This window comes from Haematobia irritans, chromosome 3 (assembly GCF_050003625.1).
Source record: "Haematobia irritans isolate KBUSLIRL chromosome 3, ASM5000362v1, whole genome shotgun sequence".
Taxonomy (NCBI): Eukaryota; Metazoa; Arthropoda; class Insecta; order Diptera; family Muscidae; genus Haematobia; species Haematobia irritans.
The window spans coordinates 62,095,200-62,117,461 of NC_134399.1; the positions used below are offsets into that span (position 1 = coordinate 62,095,200).

Consider the following 22,262-nt stretch of genomic DNA (forward strand, 5'->3'; position numbering starts at 1 on the left):
GGGAAATTGGAAAATTCACCCTACTTTTTTCCCACAGTATAATTATTTGGACCATAAAAGAAATGTCACTCCTTATTTTGTTTTTCTTCATTTTCAGTTGGTCAAATGGAAAAACGTGAACGCATTATTAAATTAACTACCAATGGCACTGGATATCTTTACCAATTAAACTATCCACATGATATGCCCGAAAACGTGGACTTTACTCAGCACTTAGTGGCCCCCTTTGGTCACAATATCCTTTTGGAATTGTATGATGTTGAGTTCACCGAAAATGGATGTCCAGATAATAATATAATAGAGGTATGTATGTAGACGACATAATGCAAGAAACCAAGAAACTGTGGAGTATCGATTATGGAGTATTATGTATACAGTGAAACCTCTCAACTATGAAAACCGGACATATCGCAAAAGTGAACAATTTTCGTGAGATGTTTATTAAAATGGCACATTAAAATTAATCTTTTATAAGTAGACACCTTCCAAATGTGGACAAAATTTAGGCTACCTTGAGTGTCCACTTCGAAGAGGTTCCACTGTGTATGTAAATTGATATTGACTTGAGAGTAACGTTCTTACAATGGTGATTGCTGTCGATGGTTATGGTGGAAATTGCATGGTAATGCACCATATTATTGGGTTTATTGGTAGTGATAAGAAGTAAATGTGTAGTGAAATGAAGGAAAGGAAAATATCTGTATCGTAATATCAGAAGCACTTAGCTTCACAAATCAATATTTGCAGGAAAAGCTTTTAAATTTAGACCAAACACATTAGATTGCACAGATTGTATATAAATTCAAATCGGAAAAAGTATATATTTAAAAATTTTAGTTTGTTTAAATTTTTGATAATGGGCTACCATTCTACATGTTGACTTTTTTAATATTTCGAATATTCCATTTTAAAAATCTGAAAAATTCCACTAAATTTTTAACTGAACTATCACAAATTTGTTTTTTATCGGTTCTGATATAGCTCCCATACACGCAAAGAAAATAGCAATTGGAAAATGGAAATTTATCACAAAAAAAAGAAAATTGTTACAAAATTTTTATACCCTGCGCCACACTGTGGAACAGGGTATTATAAGTTAGTGCATATGTTTGTAACACCCAGAAAAATGCTCAGGGTGGGCTCCTGAGTCGATATAGCCATGTCCGTCTGTCCGTGAACACATTTTTGTAATCAAAGTCTAGGTCGCAGTTTTAGTCCAATCTACCTCAAATTTGGCACAAGTATGTGTTTTGGCTCAGAATAGAACCCTATTGATTTTGGAAGAAATCGGTTCAGATTTAGATATAGCTCCCATATATATATTTCGCCCGATATGGACTAATACGATCCCAGAAGCCAGAGTTTTACCCCAATTTGGTTGAAATTTTGCACTAGCAGTACACTTAGCACTATAGTCTAGTGTGCCAAATTTTATTGAAATCGGTTCGGATTTAGATATAGCTTCCATATATATCTTTCGCCCGATATGGACTAATACGATCACAGAAGCCAGAGTTTTACCCCAATTTGGTTGAAATTTTGCCCTAGGAGTACAACTATTACTATAGTCTAGTGTGACAAATTTTATTGAAATCGGTTCGGATTTAGATATAGCTCCCATATATATCTTTCGCCCGATATGGACTAATACGGTCCCAGAAGCCAGAGTTTTACCCCAATTTGGTTGAAATTTTGCACTAGGAGTACACTTAGCACTATAGTCTAGTGTGCCAAATTTTATTGAAATCGGTTCGGATTTAGATATAGCTTCCATATATATCTTTCGCCCGATATGGACTAATACGATCCCAGAAGCCAGAGTTTTACCCCAATTTGGTTGAAATTTTGCCCTAGGAGTACAACTATTACTATAGTCTAGTGTGACAAATTTTCTTGAAATCGGTTCGGATTTAGATATAGCTCCCATATATATCTTTCGCCCGATATGGACTAATACGGTCCCAGAAGCCAGAGTTTTACCCCAATTTGGTTGAAATTTTGCACTAGGAGTACACTTAGCACTATAGTCTAGTGTGCCAAATTTTATTGAAATCGGTTCGGATTTAGATATAGCTTCCATATATATCTTTCGCCCGATATGGACTAATACGATCCCAGAAGCCAGAGTTTTACCCCAATTTGGTTGAAATTTTGCCCTAGGAGTACAACTATTACTATAGTCTAGTGTGACAAATTTTCTTGAAATCGGTTCGGATTTAGATATAGCTCCCATATATATCTTTCGCCCGATATGGACTAATACGGTCCCAGAAGCCAGAGTTTTACCCCAATTTGGTTGAAATTTTGCACTAGGAGTACACTTAGCACTATAGTCTAGTGTGCCAAATTTTATTGAAATCGGTTCGGATTTAGATATAGCTTCCATATATATCTTTCGCCCGATATGGACTAATACGATCCCAGAAGCCAGAGTTTTACCCCAATTTGGTTGAAATTTTGCCCTAGGAGTACAACTATTACTATAGTCTAGTGTGACAAATTTTCTTGAAATCGGTTCGGATTTAGATATAGCTCCCATATATATCTTTCGCCCGATATGGACTAATACGGTCCCAGAAGCCAGAGTTTTACCCCAATTTGGTTGAAATTTTGCACTAGGAGTACACTTAGCACTATAGTCTAGTGTGCCAAATTTTATTGAAATCGGTTCGGATTTAGATATAGCTTCCATATATATCTTTCGCCCGATATGGACTAATACGATCCCAGAAGCCAGAGTTTTACCCCAATTTGGTTGAAATTTTGCCCTAGGCGTACAACTATTACTATAGTCTAGTGTGACAAATTTTCTTGAAATCGGTTCGGATTTAGATATAGCTCCCATATATATCTTTCGCCCGATATGGACTAATACGGTCCCAGAAGCCAGAGTTTTACCCCAATTTGGTTGAAATTTTGCACTAGCAGTACACTTAGCACTATAGTCTAGTGTGCCAAATTTTATTGAAATCGGTTCGGATTTAGATATAGCTTCCATATATATCTTTCGCCCGATATGGACTAATACGATCACAGAAGCCAGAGTTTTACCCCAATTTGGTTGAAATTTTGCCCTAGGAGTACAACTATTACTATAGTCTAGTGTGACAAATTTTCTTGAAATCGGTTCGGATTTAGATATAGCTCCCATATATATCTTTCGCCCGATATGGACTAATACGGTCCCAGAAGCCAGAGTTTTACCCCAATTTGGTTGAAATTTTGCACTAGGAGTACACTTAGCACTATAGTCTAGTGTGCCAAATTTTATTGAAATCGGTTAGGATTTAAATATAGCTTCCATATATAATTTTCGCCCGATATGGACTAATATGGTCCTAAAAGCCAGAGTTTTGGTCCAATTTGGTTGAAATTTTGCACAGAGAGTAGATTTAGCATTGTAGCTATGCGTGCCAAATTTGATTGAAATCGGTTCAGATTTAGATATAGCTCCCATATATATGTTTTTCTGATTTCGACAAAAATGGTCAAAATACCAACATTTTCCTTTTAAAATCGCCTCTGCTTAGTCGAAAAGTTGTAAAAGTGCATTAGCATTAGCATTAGCCGACTTAAATTTTGAGTCTATAGAATTTGTAGAAGTCTATCAAATTCTGTCCAGATCGAGGGATATTAAAATGTATGTATTTGGGACAAACCTTTTATATATAGCACCCAATTCCCATTTAGATCTACAAAGTGGTGCAGGGTATAATATAGTCGGCCCCGCCTGACTTTAGACTTTCCTTACTTGTTATTTTTAAGATAAAACATGCTTTTTATTCCAAAATCATAGTCCAATTCGTTTATGTCAAGCACTGTTCTTTTACGTCTTTATGTCTTAAGTAAGACATATGTGGAAGTTTCGTATATAATATCTTAGTATGTAATGCCGAACATCCTTTCGCAATCTTGCGAACACTTTTGGAATATGTGTGCAATCACATTATTTCCATTTCCAAAAGTTGTATTTGATACATCGTTCGTAAGAAAGCGATTTGCTTCTTTTAAATAAAGTTTCTTTAAATCGGCTTGTGGGCGCCAAAACTTATGTTTTATAAATATAACTGCTTGACTGTATGGGTTGCTTGTGCCTTAATGGCTATAACGACAATTGTCTGTTGATGACAATAACATCTAGTTAGTCCAGTGGATAATGTGTTGGCCTACCAAAAGGTAAAATTTATAAAATCGAATAATTTATTATACATTGATTGTGTTACATAAAAAAGCCTTTGAATTGAATAAACCTCGGGGAAGTGAGAAAGATGTGAGGGAAGATGCAATCAGCCAGAAAAACAAAAAAGTTTTTGAGTTAGCCTTTATGAAGTTACGAGTATTTTCTCATCCTGTAAATAAGTCAACGTTTATCACAAAAAAAAACCTTTCTTCCAAACAAATTTCCTTACAGCGCAAAACAAATGGTAAATGTTTGTTTGTTTGTTTGCCATAGAAGCCTCAATTTCCATCCGAGATAAACTTTCAATTAAAATAAAAATGGGCCAAATGTCAAGTAAATCGCATAAGTTTCAAAAAATGTGAAAACTTTAAATTACCCAAAAATCGGTTTAACTCCTCGACCAGATTTGCTCTATTGGTTTAGAAGAAAGAAAATCTGGGAACTTTTCTTCAAGTTTCAAAATGTCGGCAGGAGAAGGTCCCCCTGCCTTTTTGGCCCGTAACCTCCCCTTCTTCCCACACGTCTCGAGTAAATTTCAAGTAATTCGGAGAAGTTGAGTTTTTCAATGTATTTTACAAAAGGTCGGACTGGGGAGGCCCCCTTCCCTAACCAAATATCGAAAAATGAAGTAGAGGATCTTTGCCTAGACGACACCTTTATCATTTCCTAAAAATTTCAAGCAACTCGGCGAATTCTGGTCTAATTTTCACAAAGTCGGGCAAGGGAGGTTCCCCTCCAAATGTTAAAGATATTAGGTACCCCATAATAACTTCATAACCTCCCCCAACTTCTCTCTAAATTTCAAATAAATCGGAGAAGTTAAGGAGTTAAGTCTAGACGCCAAAATTAACCGTCCCCGAATATTTCAAGCAACCCGGAGTACTTTGCTCCAAGTTTCAAAATATCGGGGAAGTGGGTTATCCCCACTTCGACCAGATATCAAAAATGAGGTACCCTATTTTCACCACAGGGTTGCCCTCTACGTTTTATGAAAACTTAAAGTGAACTTCTCTCTTATCAAAGAGTGTTATAGTAAGCTCACTGACACATTACGGTCAAACCATACAGAGAATCTGTGATTCGCTCTGAGGGGATAAACCACCACTAAGAGGGGATAAACCACCACTGAAAAACTTTTTTGTGTTTTGTCGAAACATGTTTTTCGGTGTGTGTTCGAACTTAAACTAAAGTGTTTTTCTTGGTTCAAAATCTTATGTAGTTACCATATTTTAAAATTTAACTTCGCGAACTACACCATCAGTACCGAAATTCTTCAGGGAGTATGTTTCTCCAAATCCACCAAAAAATTTTCATATAAATTTCTATAACTGATATGGCCCCTAATTACACATTCATTCAGTGTCGACTTGTTATAGTCCCTAGAAACCTTATCCCTACAGAAAAGGGATTAACCTAAGGACTAGCCCTGATGTTTATGGTGGTCCCAAGTCGGGTCAAAACGTATTGAAAGTACTGGTCAATATATAAGATTTAGTACACGTTCTGTAAGAGTTTAGTAGAACCACCCCAAACAAATATGCCCATGAATCAGTCTTGAACAACCTCGTAAAGCCTGTTTTATTTTACACATTTTATGCGATATATTGAATAATAAATTTAATGTGAGGAACGTACGGTAGTTAAAAAATTATATAGGAAATTTTTAAAATTGCTGTAAACTGGAGAATTGGTGTCAGTCCTATGATAGGTCTGTCAAATTCCAGCAGAGATCATATAGATATTCATGAAAAGAAAATTATTTTGTACGAATCGACCGGGCCGGCCGAACTTATATACTTCCAAAAGTTCCCTCATTTACACAAGAAAATGAAGAATAACATAACTCAATAAATGCACTCAAAAACGGAGCACTAATCCCATCACAACTTTATTTTAGTCCATGAAGATTACTGGATTTTAGTTAAATTTTGCCCAATGTGAATATTTTTTTTGCTTACTTTAATGACGTGAACTAAAAACAAGAAAAAAATTGTATACAAATATAGCGTATAGTTTTACTAAAAAATTACGTGGTTTATAATTTCCTAAAATGGGAAATGTTTACTTAAATTGGGATCATAAGTCTCTCAATGAGTACATTTTACTAAAATTGTACCTGTCTTGAACTTCGACCAGCGCCAAAAACATTTTAACAATTTGTATACCCTCCACCATAGGATGGGGGTATATTAACTTTGTCATTCCGTTTGTAGCACATCGAAATATTGCTCTAAGACCCCATAAAGTATATATATTCTGGGTCGTGGTGAAATTCTGAGTCGATCTGAGCATGTCCGTCCATCCGTCCGTCTGTTGAAATCACGCTAACTTCCGAACGAAACAAGCTATCGACTTGAAACTTGGCACAAGTAGTTGTTATTGATGTAGGTCGGATGGTATTGCAAATGGGCCATATCGGTCCACTTTTACGTATAGCCACCATATAAACGGACCCCCAAATTTGGCTTGCAGGCCCTCTAAGGGAAGCAAATTTCATCCGACCCGGCTGAAATTTGGAACATGGTGTTAGCATATGGTCTCTACCAACCATGCAAAAATTGGTCCGCATCGGTCCATAATTATATATAGCCCCCATATAAACCGATCCCTTAATTTCGCTTTCGGAGCCTCTAAGAGAAGCAAATTTCATCCGATCCGGCGTAAATTTGGTACATGGTGTTAGTATACGGTCTTTAACAACCATGCAAAAATTGGTCCACATCGGTCCATAATTATATATAGCCCCCATATAAACCGATCACCAGATTTGACCTCCGGAAGACTAAAATTCATCTGATTCAGTTGATATTTGGTACATGATGTTAGTATATGGTCTCTAACAACTATGCAAAAATTGGTCCACATCGGTAAATAATTATATATAGCCCCCATACAAACCGATCCCCAGATTTGGCTTGCAGACCCTCTAAGTGAAGAAAATTTCATCCGATCCGGCTGAAATTTGGTACATGGTGTTAGTATATGGTCTCTAACAACCATGCAAAAATTTGTCCGCATCGGTCCGTAATTATATATAGCCCCCATATAAACCGATCCCCCAATTTCGCTTTCAGAGCCTCTAAGAGAAGCAAATTTCATCCCATCCGGCGTAAATTTGGTACATGGTGTTAGTATACGGTCTTAAACAACCATGCAAAAATTGGTTCACATCGGTCCATAATTGTATATAGCCCCCATATAAACCGATCCCCCAATTTCGCTTTCGGAGCCTCTAAGAGAAGCAAATTTCATCCGATCCGGCATAAATTTGGTACATGGTGTTAGTATACGGTCTTTAACAACCATGCAAAAATTGGTCCACATCGGTCCATAATTATATATAGCCCCCATATAAACCGATCCCCAGATTTGACCTCTGGAGCCCCTTGGAAGAGCAAAATTCATCCGATTCGGTTGAAATTTGGTATGTGATGTTAGTATAAGGTATCCAACAACCATGCAGGAATTGTTTCATATCAGTCCATAATTATATATAGCCCCATATAAACCGACCCCCAGATTTGACCTCCGGTGCCTTTTGGAGAAGCAAATTTCATCCGATCTGGTTGGTTGGTGGTAGTATATGATATTTAACAACCATGCCTAAAGTGGTCCATATCAGTCCATAAACATATATAGCCCCCATATAAACCGGTCCCGAGATTTGGTTTTGGACCCTCTTGGAGGAGCAAATTTCATCCATGTCAGTTGAAATTTTGTACATTGTGCTAGTATATGGCCGTTAACAACCATGCCTAACTAGGTCCATATCGGTCTATAGTTATATATAGCCCCCAGATAAATCGATCCCTAATCACACAAAAATTGGTCCATATCAAGTTCATAATTTTATATAGCCCCCATAAAAGCGAAACCCATATTTCAATTCTGGCTCATTACGTACCGTGCAAAAGTCCATATCGATTCGTAATTATTTGTAGACTTACCTATACATACCTTTTTTGTCTAATATATACCACGTATGGACTAACTAACAATTTAGAAAACGATTTAAGATACCACAACCCAAGCAATTCGATTATGGATGACAGTCTTTCGTAGAAGTTTCTACGCAATCCATAAGATTCGGCCTGGCTGAACTTACGGCCATATATACTTGTTAATTTTAATTTTGTTCCTTCAATATATGAAATTTTCTTAAACAACTGAAAAAAAATATTATTTTTAATAAATTTTCTTCAATTTGACAAAAAGTATTAAATTCTAAATTTTCTTTCATGGTGGGTTCACTTTTTTTGGATGTGAAATCAAGAAGTGATAATGCATATATTTTCTAATTACTTCAAGAACCTTTATCATTTCTTTTTGTTCTTAGAGATTTTGTAAGTCTGTATAATGCTCTGAATGTGTTTACATAACTCATCTCATCCCATTCCATTCATACTGAATTTCTAATAATCAATTTGCCCATCCAATAAAATATCCACTAATGTGTAATTCATATTCAAAATTCAAAATTAAAACTTAGCCGTATAATATAATTTTCCTAATTAGCAGGTTTAATGGAATTATAAGCTTATTATTCGACATGAATTGTATGTCATTATCTATGTAGATAAGTATGCCTCAAGTCATATAAAATGCTCTTTTTCATTTTGCAGGTGTATGATAATTATGCCGACTATAATGGAACCAAGTGGCAACTATGTAAATTTCAATATGCTAATGTGGCCCAGACCGGTAGTCCTCCAGTCGACGATGATAGCTACCTTACAACCAACTACCATAACATGCAACAGCCTGAAATGTTTCACACCAGTACTGGCCCAGGGGAGTTTCATTTGAACAATGATGTTGTCAGTGCTAGCCATCTGGCTGATGGTCATATGGATACAACATCATCATGGGCCTCCACAACAACAATTGCTGAGTTTTTATTGCGTCAACAACAGCAACAGCAGCAACATCTATATTTGCCTACACGTCCCACGGATCCTCCACCTGTGTATATAACCTCCTACCTGAACACACTGTATATACGTCAACGTACTACTGCCAAATCTATAGCTAATCTCAATTCTACAGTTCGCCTACAAAGGGGTGAGTAAAACATACAAGAATGACAAATAGTAGGCCATTGAATGGGCACTTGAGATACAAGGACCAATGGGCATATCAACAGAGCTAAAATGGGTTAATGTTTATTAATGTTAGCAATTTTTTTTTTTGAGGGAAGAGGTATCAGAAAGATTACACAGCCTGTAGTCTAGTGTAGATTGTCTAATGGCGTTTTCTTTTCTTGTAAAAAATTCGCACTTTTTGTGCATTTTGCCCGGAAAATGTACTTTTTAGGTTCTTTTCTAAAAAAACAGGCAAAAGTGCGAAAAGGCTTCGAATTCTGTTGTGAAAATAGCGCCACGCATAGAGGCAAATTACGGGCATTTTCAGCACTGCCAACAAACGAGAGTGCTGCGATTGCCCTGTTTTCTTCTTTGAATTCTTTTCTGCACGCTGAAATGATAGCACTTTTTTAGGTTGCTGGTAACATTTTAAAAATGCGCATTCTGTACAGACAAAATGAAGGCGAAGCACTTTTTTCAGAAAAGAAAACACCATAATATTCAAGAAAAAGTGCTAGAATCTGTACAGCCAAATAAATTATGTTGGTCATTTGGTCAAAGTTGTAAATCGAAGATTAATTATGGTATGAATGTAATATGATATCAATACAACTGAGTAAAAAAAAACTTCTCAATGTGTATTTCAACGTATGAATAAAACATGTGAGTAAAGTAGAAAGTCGGATGGACCGACTATATCATACCCTAAACCAACACTACTGATTCAGTAACCATAAGCATTTGAGCTTTACTTGATTTTACAACTACAGAGTTAGTATGCCACTAATATTGAGTCCATTATTAAGCAAGTATATACGGCCGTAAGTTCGGCCAGGCCGAAGCTTATGTACCCTCCACCATGGATTGCGTAGAAACTTCTACTGAAGACTGTCATCCACAATCGAATTACTTGGGTTGCGGTAACGCTTGCCGATGGCAAGGTATCTTAAAACCTCCTAACAACGTCTTCTAAATTGTAAGTAATTAAATTGTAAGTAAGAGCGATTAAATACGTATATAATTCAGTTTGACAAAATTTTCTATAGAAATAAAATTTTAACAAAATTTTCTACCGAAATAAAATTTTGACACAATTTTCGATAGAAATAAAATTTTGACAACATTTTCTATAGAAATAAAGTTTTGACAAAACTACATAAATGAAATTTTAACAAAATTTCTAAAGAAATAAAATTTTTAGAAAATTTTCTATAGAAATAAAATTTTGACAAATTTTTCTATAGAAATAACATTTTGACAAAATTTTCTATAGAAATAAAATTTTGACAAAATTTTCTATAGAAATAAAATTTTGACAAAATTTTCTATAGAAATAAAATTTTGGTAGATTATTTTTGGTTCGAGTGGCAACCATGATTATGAACCGATATGGACCAATTTTTGTGTGATTGGGGATCGGCTATATATAACTATAGATCGATATAGATCAATTTTGGTATGGTTGTTAGCGGCCATATTCTGACACCACGTTTCAAATTTGAACCGGATCGGATGAATTTTGCTCCTCCAAGGGGCTCCGGAGGTCAAATCTGAAGAACGGTTTATTTGGAGGCTATATATCATTATGGACCGATATGGAACAATTCTAGCACGGCGTGAGTGTGCGTGATTATCAAACCAAAAGTTGGCGTGAGTCATGAAAATAAATTCGTCGTGAGTGTGCGTGAGTAACGAAATTCGGAAAAATACGCTCACGAAAAAAAATCCCGCCACGGACATAAAACGCTTACAAGATGAATTCATTTACAATTTTAGTGACACCTGGGATGTTAAGAGTTTAATAACGCTCTCGATTTTAATCATGCTCATGTTTTCAAACTAGAGGTGTGCACTAGATAGGGTCACGACCTAAAGGAAAAAAGTTGATGCGGTCACCCCCCAGTTTTGTAGCATATTGGAAGACAATTTCAGAACTTTTTTTTTTCGTGCACCCTACGACCCCCCGAAATACAATTTATTGTGCTGTGTCGTCATTTGAATTCCGATCGAAAAGAAACGCATATCGTTGCTCGTGATTGATAAGTGGCTATATTTCTTGCATTGGTCATTTTTGACTCCGACGTCAAATTTGATTTTTCGCTTCGATTTATTTCGCTTCGTATACCCATTTCTGATAACCATTATAAAGATCTTAACAAAATATGAAACTTTTGCTTTTGAAGTATTTACTTATATTCATAAACAAAAAAGTTACAGAGATTTTAAAAAGTCAATAGGTCACCCTACACACCACCATCATAGGGGTATACGAAGCGAAATAAAAAAATTAAAAATCAATTTTGACGTCGGAGTCAAAAATGACCAATGCACGAAATATAGCCACTGATAAATCACGAGCAACGATATGCGTTTCTTTTCGATCGGACATCAAATGACGACACAGCACAATAAATTGTATTTTGGGGGGTCGTAGGGTGCACGAAAAAAAAGTTTTGGTGTTCTGAAATTGTCTTCCAATATGCTACAAAACTGGGGGTGACCGCATCAACTTTTTTCGTGACCCTATCTAGTGTGCACGTGACTCACGAAAATTTTCGTGACTCACGCGTGAATCGTGAGTGACGCTCATGTCAACGGCGTAAGTGTGCGTGAGTAACGAATTACGCTCACGAAAATAATCGCGCTCTCCAACATAAAACGCTTAAAAGTTAAATTCATTTGCAATTTCAGTGACACCTAGGATGTTAAGAGTTTAATAACGCTCTCGATTTTAATCGTGGTCATGATTTTAGACACGTCCCTCAGGTAAATTACTCATAAAATTATTCGTGAGTCACGACATATTTAGTGAATCACGATATTTTTCGTGAGTCACTGTATTTTTCGTGAGTCACGACATTTCGTGCGTGAGTGTGCGTGAGTACAAATTTTCTTTTCGTGAGTGTGCGTGAGTCCTACCAAACAATATCGTGCGTGAGTGTGCGTGAGTAAGATTTTTCCGTCGTGAGTGTGCGTGAGTAAAATATTACTCAGGTGCACACCCCTGGGCTCCGCAAGTCAAATCTGGAGAACGGTTTATATGGGGGCTATATATAATTATGCACCGGTATGGACCAATTCCGGCACGGTTGTTAGAGACCATATACTAAAACCATGTTCCAAATTTCAACCGGATCGGATGAAATTTGCTTCTCTTAGAGGCTCCGCAACCCAAATCTGGGGATCGGTTTATATGGGGGCTATACATAATTATGGACTGATGTGGACCAATTTTTGCATGATTGTTGGAGACAATATACCAACACCATGTACCAAATTTCAGCCGGATCGGATGAAATATGCTTCTCTTAGAGGCTCCCCAAGCCAAATCTGAGGCTTGCGGAGCCTCTAAAACTGTTATTTTAGTTATTTTTTTATATTCTTCCGTCCAATGACAAGCCCGTGTAAATTTGATAGGAGATGAATCAAGTTTGCACTACTTCTAGATGACAGATTGGGTTTCCAACTACTCTTTTTTGCTGGGAGTATTATGGCCAAATTTGTGAAAATCGGGCGATACATATATATGAGGGCTACATCTAAATCTGAACAGATTTGAATGATCATTGGCCGGTTTAGTTTATACCAGAGAAGGTTATTTTTTGCTAAATTTGTGTAAGATCGGTTAATAACTAAAGGTTGTTGTATGGCCAAATTTGGGAAAATCGGTACATATGTATGGGAACTAAAGGGTGGTTAAAATTTCAAGGGCCGATGTTGATTTTGAAAAAAACACAAACTATTTAGGAAATTATTGTAATTTTATTTTATTATGATATATTGGTATTACTCAATTGTGTATGGAACAAAATATCGGCCAAATGGGCGCCGCGACCTCGGTGGCACACCTTCATCCGATGGTCCAAATTTTCGATGACGCTGAGGCATAATGGTGGTTCTATGCCGTTAATGTGCCGAATTATCTCATCCTTTAGCTTTTGAATTGTTGCTGGCTTATCGACGTACACCTTTCTTTCAAATAACCCCAAAGAAAAAAGTCCAACGATGTCAAATCACATGATCTTGGCGGCCAATTGACATCGCCATTACGTGAGATAACACGGCTATTGATTTTGTTGCGCAAAAGAGCCATTGTTTCGTAAGCTGTGTGGCAAGTGGCACCGTCCTGCTGAAACCACATATCGTCCATATCCATATCTTCCAATTCGGGCCATAAAAAGTTCGTTATCATCTCACGATAGCGAACACCATTCACAGTAACTGCCTGACCGATGATGCCGCCAGCCCATAAACCGCACCAAACAGTCACTCTTTGTGGGTGTATTGGGTTTTCGACAATCACTCTTGGATTCTCATTCGCCCAAATGCGGCAATTCTGTTTATTGAAGAATCCACTGAGATGAAAATGTGTCTCATCACTGAAGATGATTTTCTTCGAAAATTGATCATTCACTGTTGCCATTTCTTGGAACCATTTAACACGTTGTTGGATTGTGTATCTCTCAATGGTTCAAATTGAATAAGTCTGAAATAGAGAAATGTCAAATAAAATTCGGAAAAAAACTTGGCGTTTAGGTGTGGTTCACATTCAACATCGGCCCTTACAATTTAACCACCCTTTAATTTCGTGATTGAATCAGAATTTTTGCGTATTGTTAAGAAAAATTGATAAATCTTATAATTTTCAAAATCTTCTCAGAAAAGCTTCCATGGAAGAGAAAAGGCCAAACGGCTCGGATTTTTTTCTTATTTATTGAATGATATTGATTATTCAGTTTCAGTCAAACAGAGTTTCGTATTCTCAAACTTAGCTTCGGAAATCAAACACCTTGAACTGATAGTCTTTAGGATAAAAAGTCTTCAATCAAAATGCTATTATTTGAAACTAATGCTCCCACAGTTATCAAATTTTTACATACATATATTTCTATTTTCCAAAACCCTTTAAATTTACCAAATTCCACTATTTGCTTAAGGTTGGTGCAGGTATTGTCCATTGCTCCTGACTCTATGACTGTCTCATTCATATTTTGAAATCGTTCAGAATTTGGAAGTAAGTACACATTCTGGTTTTATTTTTCAGACTCTAATTACAAAATGAAGCTGTTATCGGGAGACAAAAGTGTCGAGTCGTGTCAACCGAATCCATGTCAATTTGATGGCAAATGCATTGTGAATAATGGTAGCAGCTATTGCCAATGTCTGGGTCATTACACAGGAAGGTATAATAAAAAGACTGAGAATGTTCCATTAATACCCATAGAAAATGTTATATATTCTTATCCTCTCACATTGAATTGATAAACTATGCTAATATTTCCATGATATTTTGAAATTTTTTGTAGATTTTGCGGTCTTAACATGTGTGAATTGGATCCTTGTGTATTTGGCAAATGTGAGCTAACCACCAACAACTTCAAGGTAAGTCTATGAAAATTTCACAGTGGCAAAATAAAGGAAAATATATAAAACTTCCTCCTAAAATGTTGGTTACCTAAAATTGTTCTGTGTATCGCCAAAAAATCTGATATATCGACAAAGGTGTTCATGTACAAATAAATAACAGTTTAATAATTAAATTTACAACAGGTGCTTCAAAGCAAAAGAAGTTTCCTTGATTTCAAATAAGGTTTGAAGTAAAGATTCTAAAAACTCAAAATAAGCTTTGGCCTATTTTTTGAGCTTTTTTATCTTTAATCCAATGATTCAATGTCACAGTTAATCTAAAGATTATTTGTTTAAATCTATAATATTTTTCTTACATTAAAGGAAATTTTCCTTATTTGAAAGACATACGACTATAACGGAAACACGTAAATTTCAAAAATGCGTGTCCTAAATTTAAAGAAAACAATTCTTCACATAAAGATTAAGATTCTAATTTAAATAGCTTTACAATAAAGAAATTTGTCCTTAATATTGTGTAAATGGGTTGCAAAATCTTTCATATTATTTGAAAAGTGTGCGTATGTAGGACACAAATTTTGAAAATTTACCTTAAAATTAAGAAAGAAATTTTTGATTTAAATAAATCGTCCTTAAACTAACTGAAATATTGAATATTTAGATTTAAGATAAACTCGCTTCAAATATAGGCTAAGACTTATCTTTGGTTTAAAGTTTTTTTTTTGGAATTATGTATTTTTGGATTTTTAAACTGGCATTTGTTTTGTACGTGAATAGCTTTATCAATATATCACAAAAAGATATATTGATAAAGCTAAAAATTCATAATTTTAATGTTATTGATCCAAAATTTAAAGCTACATAGGCCCCTAAAAAATGTCTTTACTTTAAATAAGCCGCATCTTTGGCTCGGAACCAATACCAAAATCATGAAGGGAAGGTCAAAATATTTCGATCCAAGTAAACTTTTGTTTGAGTGTGAAGAACTAATGCGATATACATGCAACGGATGCTTACAAAGATGACATCCATCTTATGACAAACACATGAAAAATTTATTGAATATGTTATGAGCCGATTTCGCATCACTCATTCCTTTTTTGGCGACATATTTGGGTTGGGAGCCACCGTGGTGCAATGGTTAGCATGCTCGCCTTGCATGCACAAGGTCGTGGGTTCGATTCCTGCTTCGACCGAACACCAAAAAGTTTTTCAGCGGTTGATTATCCCACCTCAGTAATGCTGGTGACATTTCTGAGGGTTTCAAAATTTCTCTAAGTGCTTTCATTGCAATGTGGAACGCCGTTCGGACTCGGCTATAAAAAGGAGGTCCCTTGTCATTGAGCTTAACATGGAAGAGAGAAGTTCACCAATGTGGTATCACAATGGACTGAATAGTCTAAGTGAGCCTGATACATCGGGCTGCCTAACCTAACCTAACCTTGGGCTGGGGTAGCTATTACTCCAATACATCCCTGCAAAAAAAGCGTTACCAAAATAGCAATGAAAATGTTTTGATTATCCAAAAGTTGTGCAAATGTGCCGTTCAGAAACAATGAATTTTTCACGGACTTGTCATAGGATAGAAGTTCTTCTATTAAGTATCCGTTGTATTTGTTTCGCATCATTTATTCAGATGTTATGCCACTTCAATACTTTGGATTTCATTAAAACAAAACAAACAAGTATATACGGCCGTAAGTTCGGCCAGGCCGAATCTTATGTACCCTCCACTTCTACGAAAGACTGTCATCCACAATCGAATTAATTGGGTTGTGTTATCTTAAAACTTCTTAACATCGTTTTCTAAATTGTGGGTATGTATATGTAAGTCTACAAATAATTACGAATCGATATGGACTTTTGCACGGTACGTAGAAAGCCAGAATTGAAATATGGGGGTCGCTTATATGTGGGCTATATACAATTATGAACTTGATATGGACCAATTTTTGTGTGATTGGGGATCTATTTATCTTAGGGCTATATATATAACTATAGACCGATATGGACCTACACTGAAAAAAATATTGACGTGAGGTCAAAGATTTCATGTCTTTAAAATACGAATGCAAATTTTGCTTAGCATAGAAGACGCATTTCTCTAATATAAAGCTTTTTTCCCTGTCCAAAAGTCGATAAACTTTCAATGAAGTCGTATTGTCCTTATAATTAAGTGATTTCACTTAAAAATGGGTATCATAACATGAAAGAAAAAATGTTTGAGCTAAGGTCAACTTGACTTTAATAAGTCAGAAAAATTCTTTAAATTTAATGAAATTGTCTTTAAATTTGTTCTCTTTTTGCATCTTGACTTCAAAGCAAAAAATCGTTCAAATGTGGGACATGTTTTTCAACACTTTATTTTAAAGACGTTTTTACTTAAAACATAACATAATTTCTACTGGAAATCGAGTCTTAATTTGGAAAATAAAGTTGTCGTTAACTCGTTTTAAAAGGACTTTGATAGCATAAGGTGTGTACTATGTTCTGTTTTCGAGTTGAAATTCACTTTATTTTCGCGATTACTTTTCCTGAAATAATCAAAATTATAAATGAAAGCAGACAGATTCCTGTAAAGTCTTGCCGAAATCTAGAGGAACAAGAAATTGCACATCAATTGAGTTAATCTATCTGCTTTATATTGAACTGTTTTAGTAAAGTAACCGCGAAAATTTCAACGCGAAAAGCGAACATAGTACTTACCTATATGAAGGAAAAAGGCAGAAAAAGCGAAAAATTAAAATTTGCTTGTTAGAAGCAAGTACACAAAACCCAAATTTAAAAGAGAATTGTGTGTTAAAAGTATCATTACTTGTAGTGTCCGCTTCTTTGGCTCGGAATCAATACCAAAATCTTTGGAACCGGGCATGCTTTTTTCAGTGTAGTTAGGCATGGTTGTTAGTGGCCATATACTAGCACAATGTACCAAATTTCAACTGACTCGGATGAAATTTGTTCCTCCAAGTGGCTCCAAAATCAAATCTGGGGATCGGTTTATATGGGGGCTATATATGATTATGGACTGATATGGACCACTTTTGGCATGGTTGTTAAATATCATATACTAACATCACGTACCAAATTTCAACCGAATCGCATGAATTTTGCTCTTCCAAGGGGCTCCGGAGGATAAATCTGGGGACCGGTTTATATGGGTGTATGGTAATTATGGACCGATGTGGACCAATTTTTGCATGGTTGTTAGAGACCATATACTAATACCATGTACAAAATTTCAGCCGGATCGGATGAAATTTCCTTCTCTTAGAGGATCGGCAAGCCAAGTGTGGGGGTCCGTTTATATGCACTGTCCAAATTCCAAATTAGGACTCGACTTCCAGTAGAAATTATGCTATGTTTGAAGTTAAAAACTTCTTTAAAATAAAGTTTTGAAAAACATGTCCTATATTTGAACGATTTTTTGCTTTGTAGTCAAGATGCAAAAAGACAACAAATTTAAAGACAATTTCATTAAATTTAAAGAATTTTTCTGAATTATTAAAGTCAAGTAGACCTTAGCCTATAAATTTTTTCTTTCATGTTAAGATACCCATTTTCAAGTCAAATCACTAATTATAAGGACAATACGACTTCATTGAAAAGTTTATCGACTTTTGGACAAGGAAAATAACTTTATTTTAGAGAAATGCGTCTTCTATGCTAAGCAAAATTTGTATTCGTATTTTAAAGACATGAAATCTTTGACCTCACGACAATATTTTTTTCAGTGTGGGGGCTATACGTAAATATTTACCGATATGGCCCATTTGCAATACCATCCGACCTACATCAATAACAACGACTTGTGCAAAGTTTCAAGTCGATAGCTTGTTTCGTTCGGAAGTTAGCGTGATTTCAACAGACGGACGGACGGACGGACATGCTCAGATCGACTCAGAATTTCACCACGACCCAGAATATATATACTTTATGGTGTCTTAGAGCAATGTTTCGATGTGTTACAAACGGAATGACATAGTTAATATACCCCCATCCTATGGTGGAGGGTATAACAAAACAAGTATATACGGCCGCAAATTCGGCCAGGCCGAAGCTTATGTACCCTCCACCATGGATTGCGTAGAAACTAATACTGAAGACTGTCATCCACAATCGAATTACTTGGATTGCGGTACCACTTGCCGATGGCAAGATATCTTAAAACTTCCTAACACCGTAATATATATCACATAGTCCATACGTGGTATACATTAAACTAAAAAACGCCGATTAAATACGTATATAATTAAGTTTAAAGTTTCTATAGAAATAAAATTTTGACAACATTTTCTATAGAAGTAAAATTTGGAAAAAAATTCTATAGAAATAAAATTTGGAAACAATTTTCAATAGAAATAAAATTTTGGCACAATTTTCTATAGAAATAAAATTTTGACAAAATTTTCTTTAGAAATAAAATTTTGACAAAATTTTCTATAGAAATAAAATTTTGAAAAAAGTTTCTATAGAAATAAAATTTTGACAAAATTTTCTATAGAAATAACATTTTGACAAAGTTTTCTATAAAAATAAAATTTTGGCTCGAGTGGCAACCATGATTATGAACCGATATCATATCCTGACACCATGTACCAAATTTCAACCGGATCGGATGAAATTTGCTTCTCTTAGAGGCTCCGCAAGCCAAATCTGGGGATCGATTTATATGTGGCCTATATATAATTATGGACCGATATGGACCAATTCCTGCATGGTTGTTGGATACCATATACTCACATCACGTACAAAATTTCAACCGGATCGGATGAATTTTGCTCCTCTAAGAGGCTCCGGAGGTCAAATCTGGGGATCGGCTTATATGGGGGCTATATATAATTAATGTCCGATATGGACCAATTTTGGCATGGTTGTTAGAGACAATATACTAAGACCATGTACCAAATTTCAATCGGATCAGATGACTTTTGATCCTCTAAGAGGCTCCGGAGTTCAAATCTGGGGACCGATATGGACCAATTCCTGCATGGTTGTTGGATACCATATACTAACACCACGTACCAAATTTCAGCCGAATCGGATGAAATTTTCTTCTCTTAGACGCTCCGCAAGCCAAATCGGGGGATCGGTTTATATGGAGGCTATATATAATTATGGACCGATGTGGACCAATTTTTGCATGGTTGTTAAAGACCATAAACTAACACCATGTACCAAATTTCTGCCGGATCGGATGAAATTTGGTTTTCTTAGAGCAATTGCAAACCAAATTTGGGGGTCCGTTTATATGGGGGCTATACGTAAAAGTGGACCGATATGGACCAATTTTTGCATGGTTGTTAAAGACCATATACTAACATAATGTACCAAATTTCAGACGGATCGGATGAATTTTGCATCTCTTAGAACAATCGCAAGCCAAATTTGGGGGTCCGTTTATATGGGGGCTATACGTAAAAGTGGACCGATATGGAGCCATTTTTGCATGCTTGTTAGAGACCATATACTTACACCATGTACAAAATTTCAGCCGGATCGGATGAAATTTGCTTCTCTTAGAGCAATCGCAAGCCAAATTTGGGGGTCCGTTTATATGGGGGGCTATACGTAAATATTTACCGATATGGCCCATTTGCAATACCATCCGACCTACATCAATAACAACGACTTGTGCAAAGTTTCAAGTCGATAGCTTGTTTCGTTCGGAAGTTAGCGCGATTTCAACAGAGGGACGGACGGACGGACATGCTCAGATCGGCTCAGAATTTCACCACGACCCAGAATACATATACTTTATGGGGTCTTAGAGCAATATTTCGATGTGTTACAAACGGAATGACAAAGTTAATATACCCCCATCCTATGGTGGAGGGTATAAAAATAAAACAATTTTTTAACATATTTGATTTTAATCGCTACGCAAAGACGGGATGACATTTACTTTCAAATATTTCACCCGAAATTTCCCGTCTGCCAAGGAAGACATCAGCCAACTATTCAAATATTTTACAGTATTAATTTTGTACTCGTAATGTTTTTATCCAGTAAAACTTAGACAATTTAAGCCATTCCATAATGGACGAAAGAGACTCTTCGGTGTTTTGACCCATTAACAGCGAAGCGCCGCCTCGAAATGATCGTTAATTCCATGCTTACTCTCCAAAATGCCCCAAGCGCAAAATTCCAACATATTAAAACACGAAGAACTGCCTTTTTAACCAATTCTTCCTTTACGTATGCTGAGTGGGATGGTGTTGAGTCCTGTTGGAATGCCCTGCGTCCGAAATGTTTGTCTTTCCAGCGGCACAATACCGCCTTTAGGATACTTTCCCGATAATATTCGGCATTTATTTTGACCCCACGGCCTTCACATTTCGAATCATTTCTGGTATTGTTACCAGACGATGAAAAAGTTATTTTGGTCGCGATCCAATACTTCCAGTATCATGGTAAAGTAACAAAACGAGAAACAAAAGATTTCGCCACATTTAAATGCTTGAGGGTTCTAACAATAGTGACTTATAGTTATTCAGGCAAATATGAAACAGACTATCAAGCTTCAATTCCATCACGACTAAATTTATGTATGCATTCAATAGATCAAAATGCTTTTCTAGGCTTATAAACAGTAAAATGAACTGGATTAAATCTATCAAATGTCAGACGCGCGGCTTAGAAATGCTAGCAACCTGAAGTGTATTAAAATGTTGCAGTATCCAGGCAATAATGGCAAATAATTGTAAGATCCAAGAAAGATATCACCCTATTCTGCAATCCCATTAGTTTTTGGTTAAGGTTTAATCCACAATCTGATTAAAACTTAATATTCCGCTCAGGCTAATTTTTGTTACTTTACACTACCACTTCATTTTAGCTTACTATTAAAATAATTGATTTTCTAATGTCACTAATGCGCCGTTCATACCATATTTTTATTATTTTATTTGGACGACATTTTGGGGATTTCGCATAAAACCATGGCAACCCTGATTTGAACCAATTGAAATCATTAGGGACCGAACGCTGATTTGACTCCTAACGATTTCAATTGGTTCAAATCAGCATTCGGCCATGTGTTTTCTATATAAAATTCCCATGAAGTCATCCACAAAAAAGTTCAATATGAATGTCGCATAAATCGTGCTTCCTTTTTTCATCCACAGTGTCACTGTGAAACTGGTTACATGGGTACAACGTGTGAACAAAAACAAAAACCTTGTTCCGAAAATCCCTGTGAGGGACGTGGCATTTGTATCGAAAAGAATGGTGGTTTCTTTTGCCGGTAAGTATTTGTCCTTGAGCATCATTGGGAGAACGCTTTGATGTGATAACCTTCACCTATTGCAGATGTTATGCCTGGTGGGAGGGTCATCGTTGTGAGAAACGTATGCTGCATATACCCTATAAACCATTGTCGGAACGTATGTTGCAGGAACCTTTCTGGTTGGGTCTAATTACGGTATTTGTGGTTTTGGCTGTTATTGGTTTGGTGTGGTGTGCGAAAAGACATTTCCCAGAGAAAATTGAGAAGTTATTGGCCGAGGAAGCTGATCGCAATAGACGTAAGTTTGAAAAAATTTTTATTTTATTTTAATTGACAGAATCCATGAATATTGCCCCAAATTGTAATAATGTAAGAAAATTTGTAAACAATTGGTGTTCGTTCAAAAAGG

General features: G+C 36.0%; 1 protein-coding gene across 1 annotated transcript in view; it reads left to right on the forward strand.

The window, feature by feature from the left end:
* The window catches only part of LOC142232130 (uncharacterized), an 825,742-nt gene that overhangs the window by 752,178 nt on the left and 51,302 nt on the right, over positions 1–22,262 (forward strand). The window contains exons 17-22 of the mRNA XM_075302843.1: positions 98–303; positions 8,803–9,241; positions 14,306–14,444; positions 14,568–14,643; positions 21,753–21,871; positions 21,937–22,151. Of these exons, the coding sequence (XP_075158958.1) occupies positions 98–303; positions 8,803–9,241; positions 14,306–14,444; positions 14,568–14,643; positions 21,753–21,871; positions 21,937–22,151 (1,194 nt within the window). The remainder of the gene's footprint in view (positions 1–97; positions 304–8,802; positions 9,242–14,305; positions 14,445–14,567; positions 14,644–21,752; positions 21,872–21,936; positions 22,152–22,262) is intronic.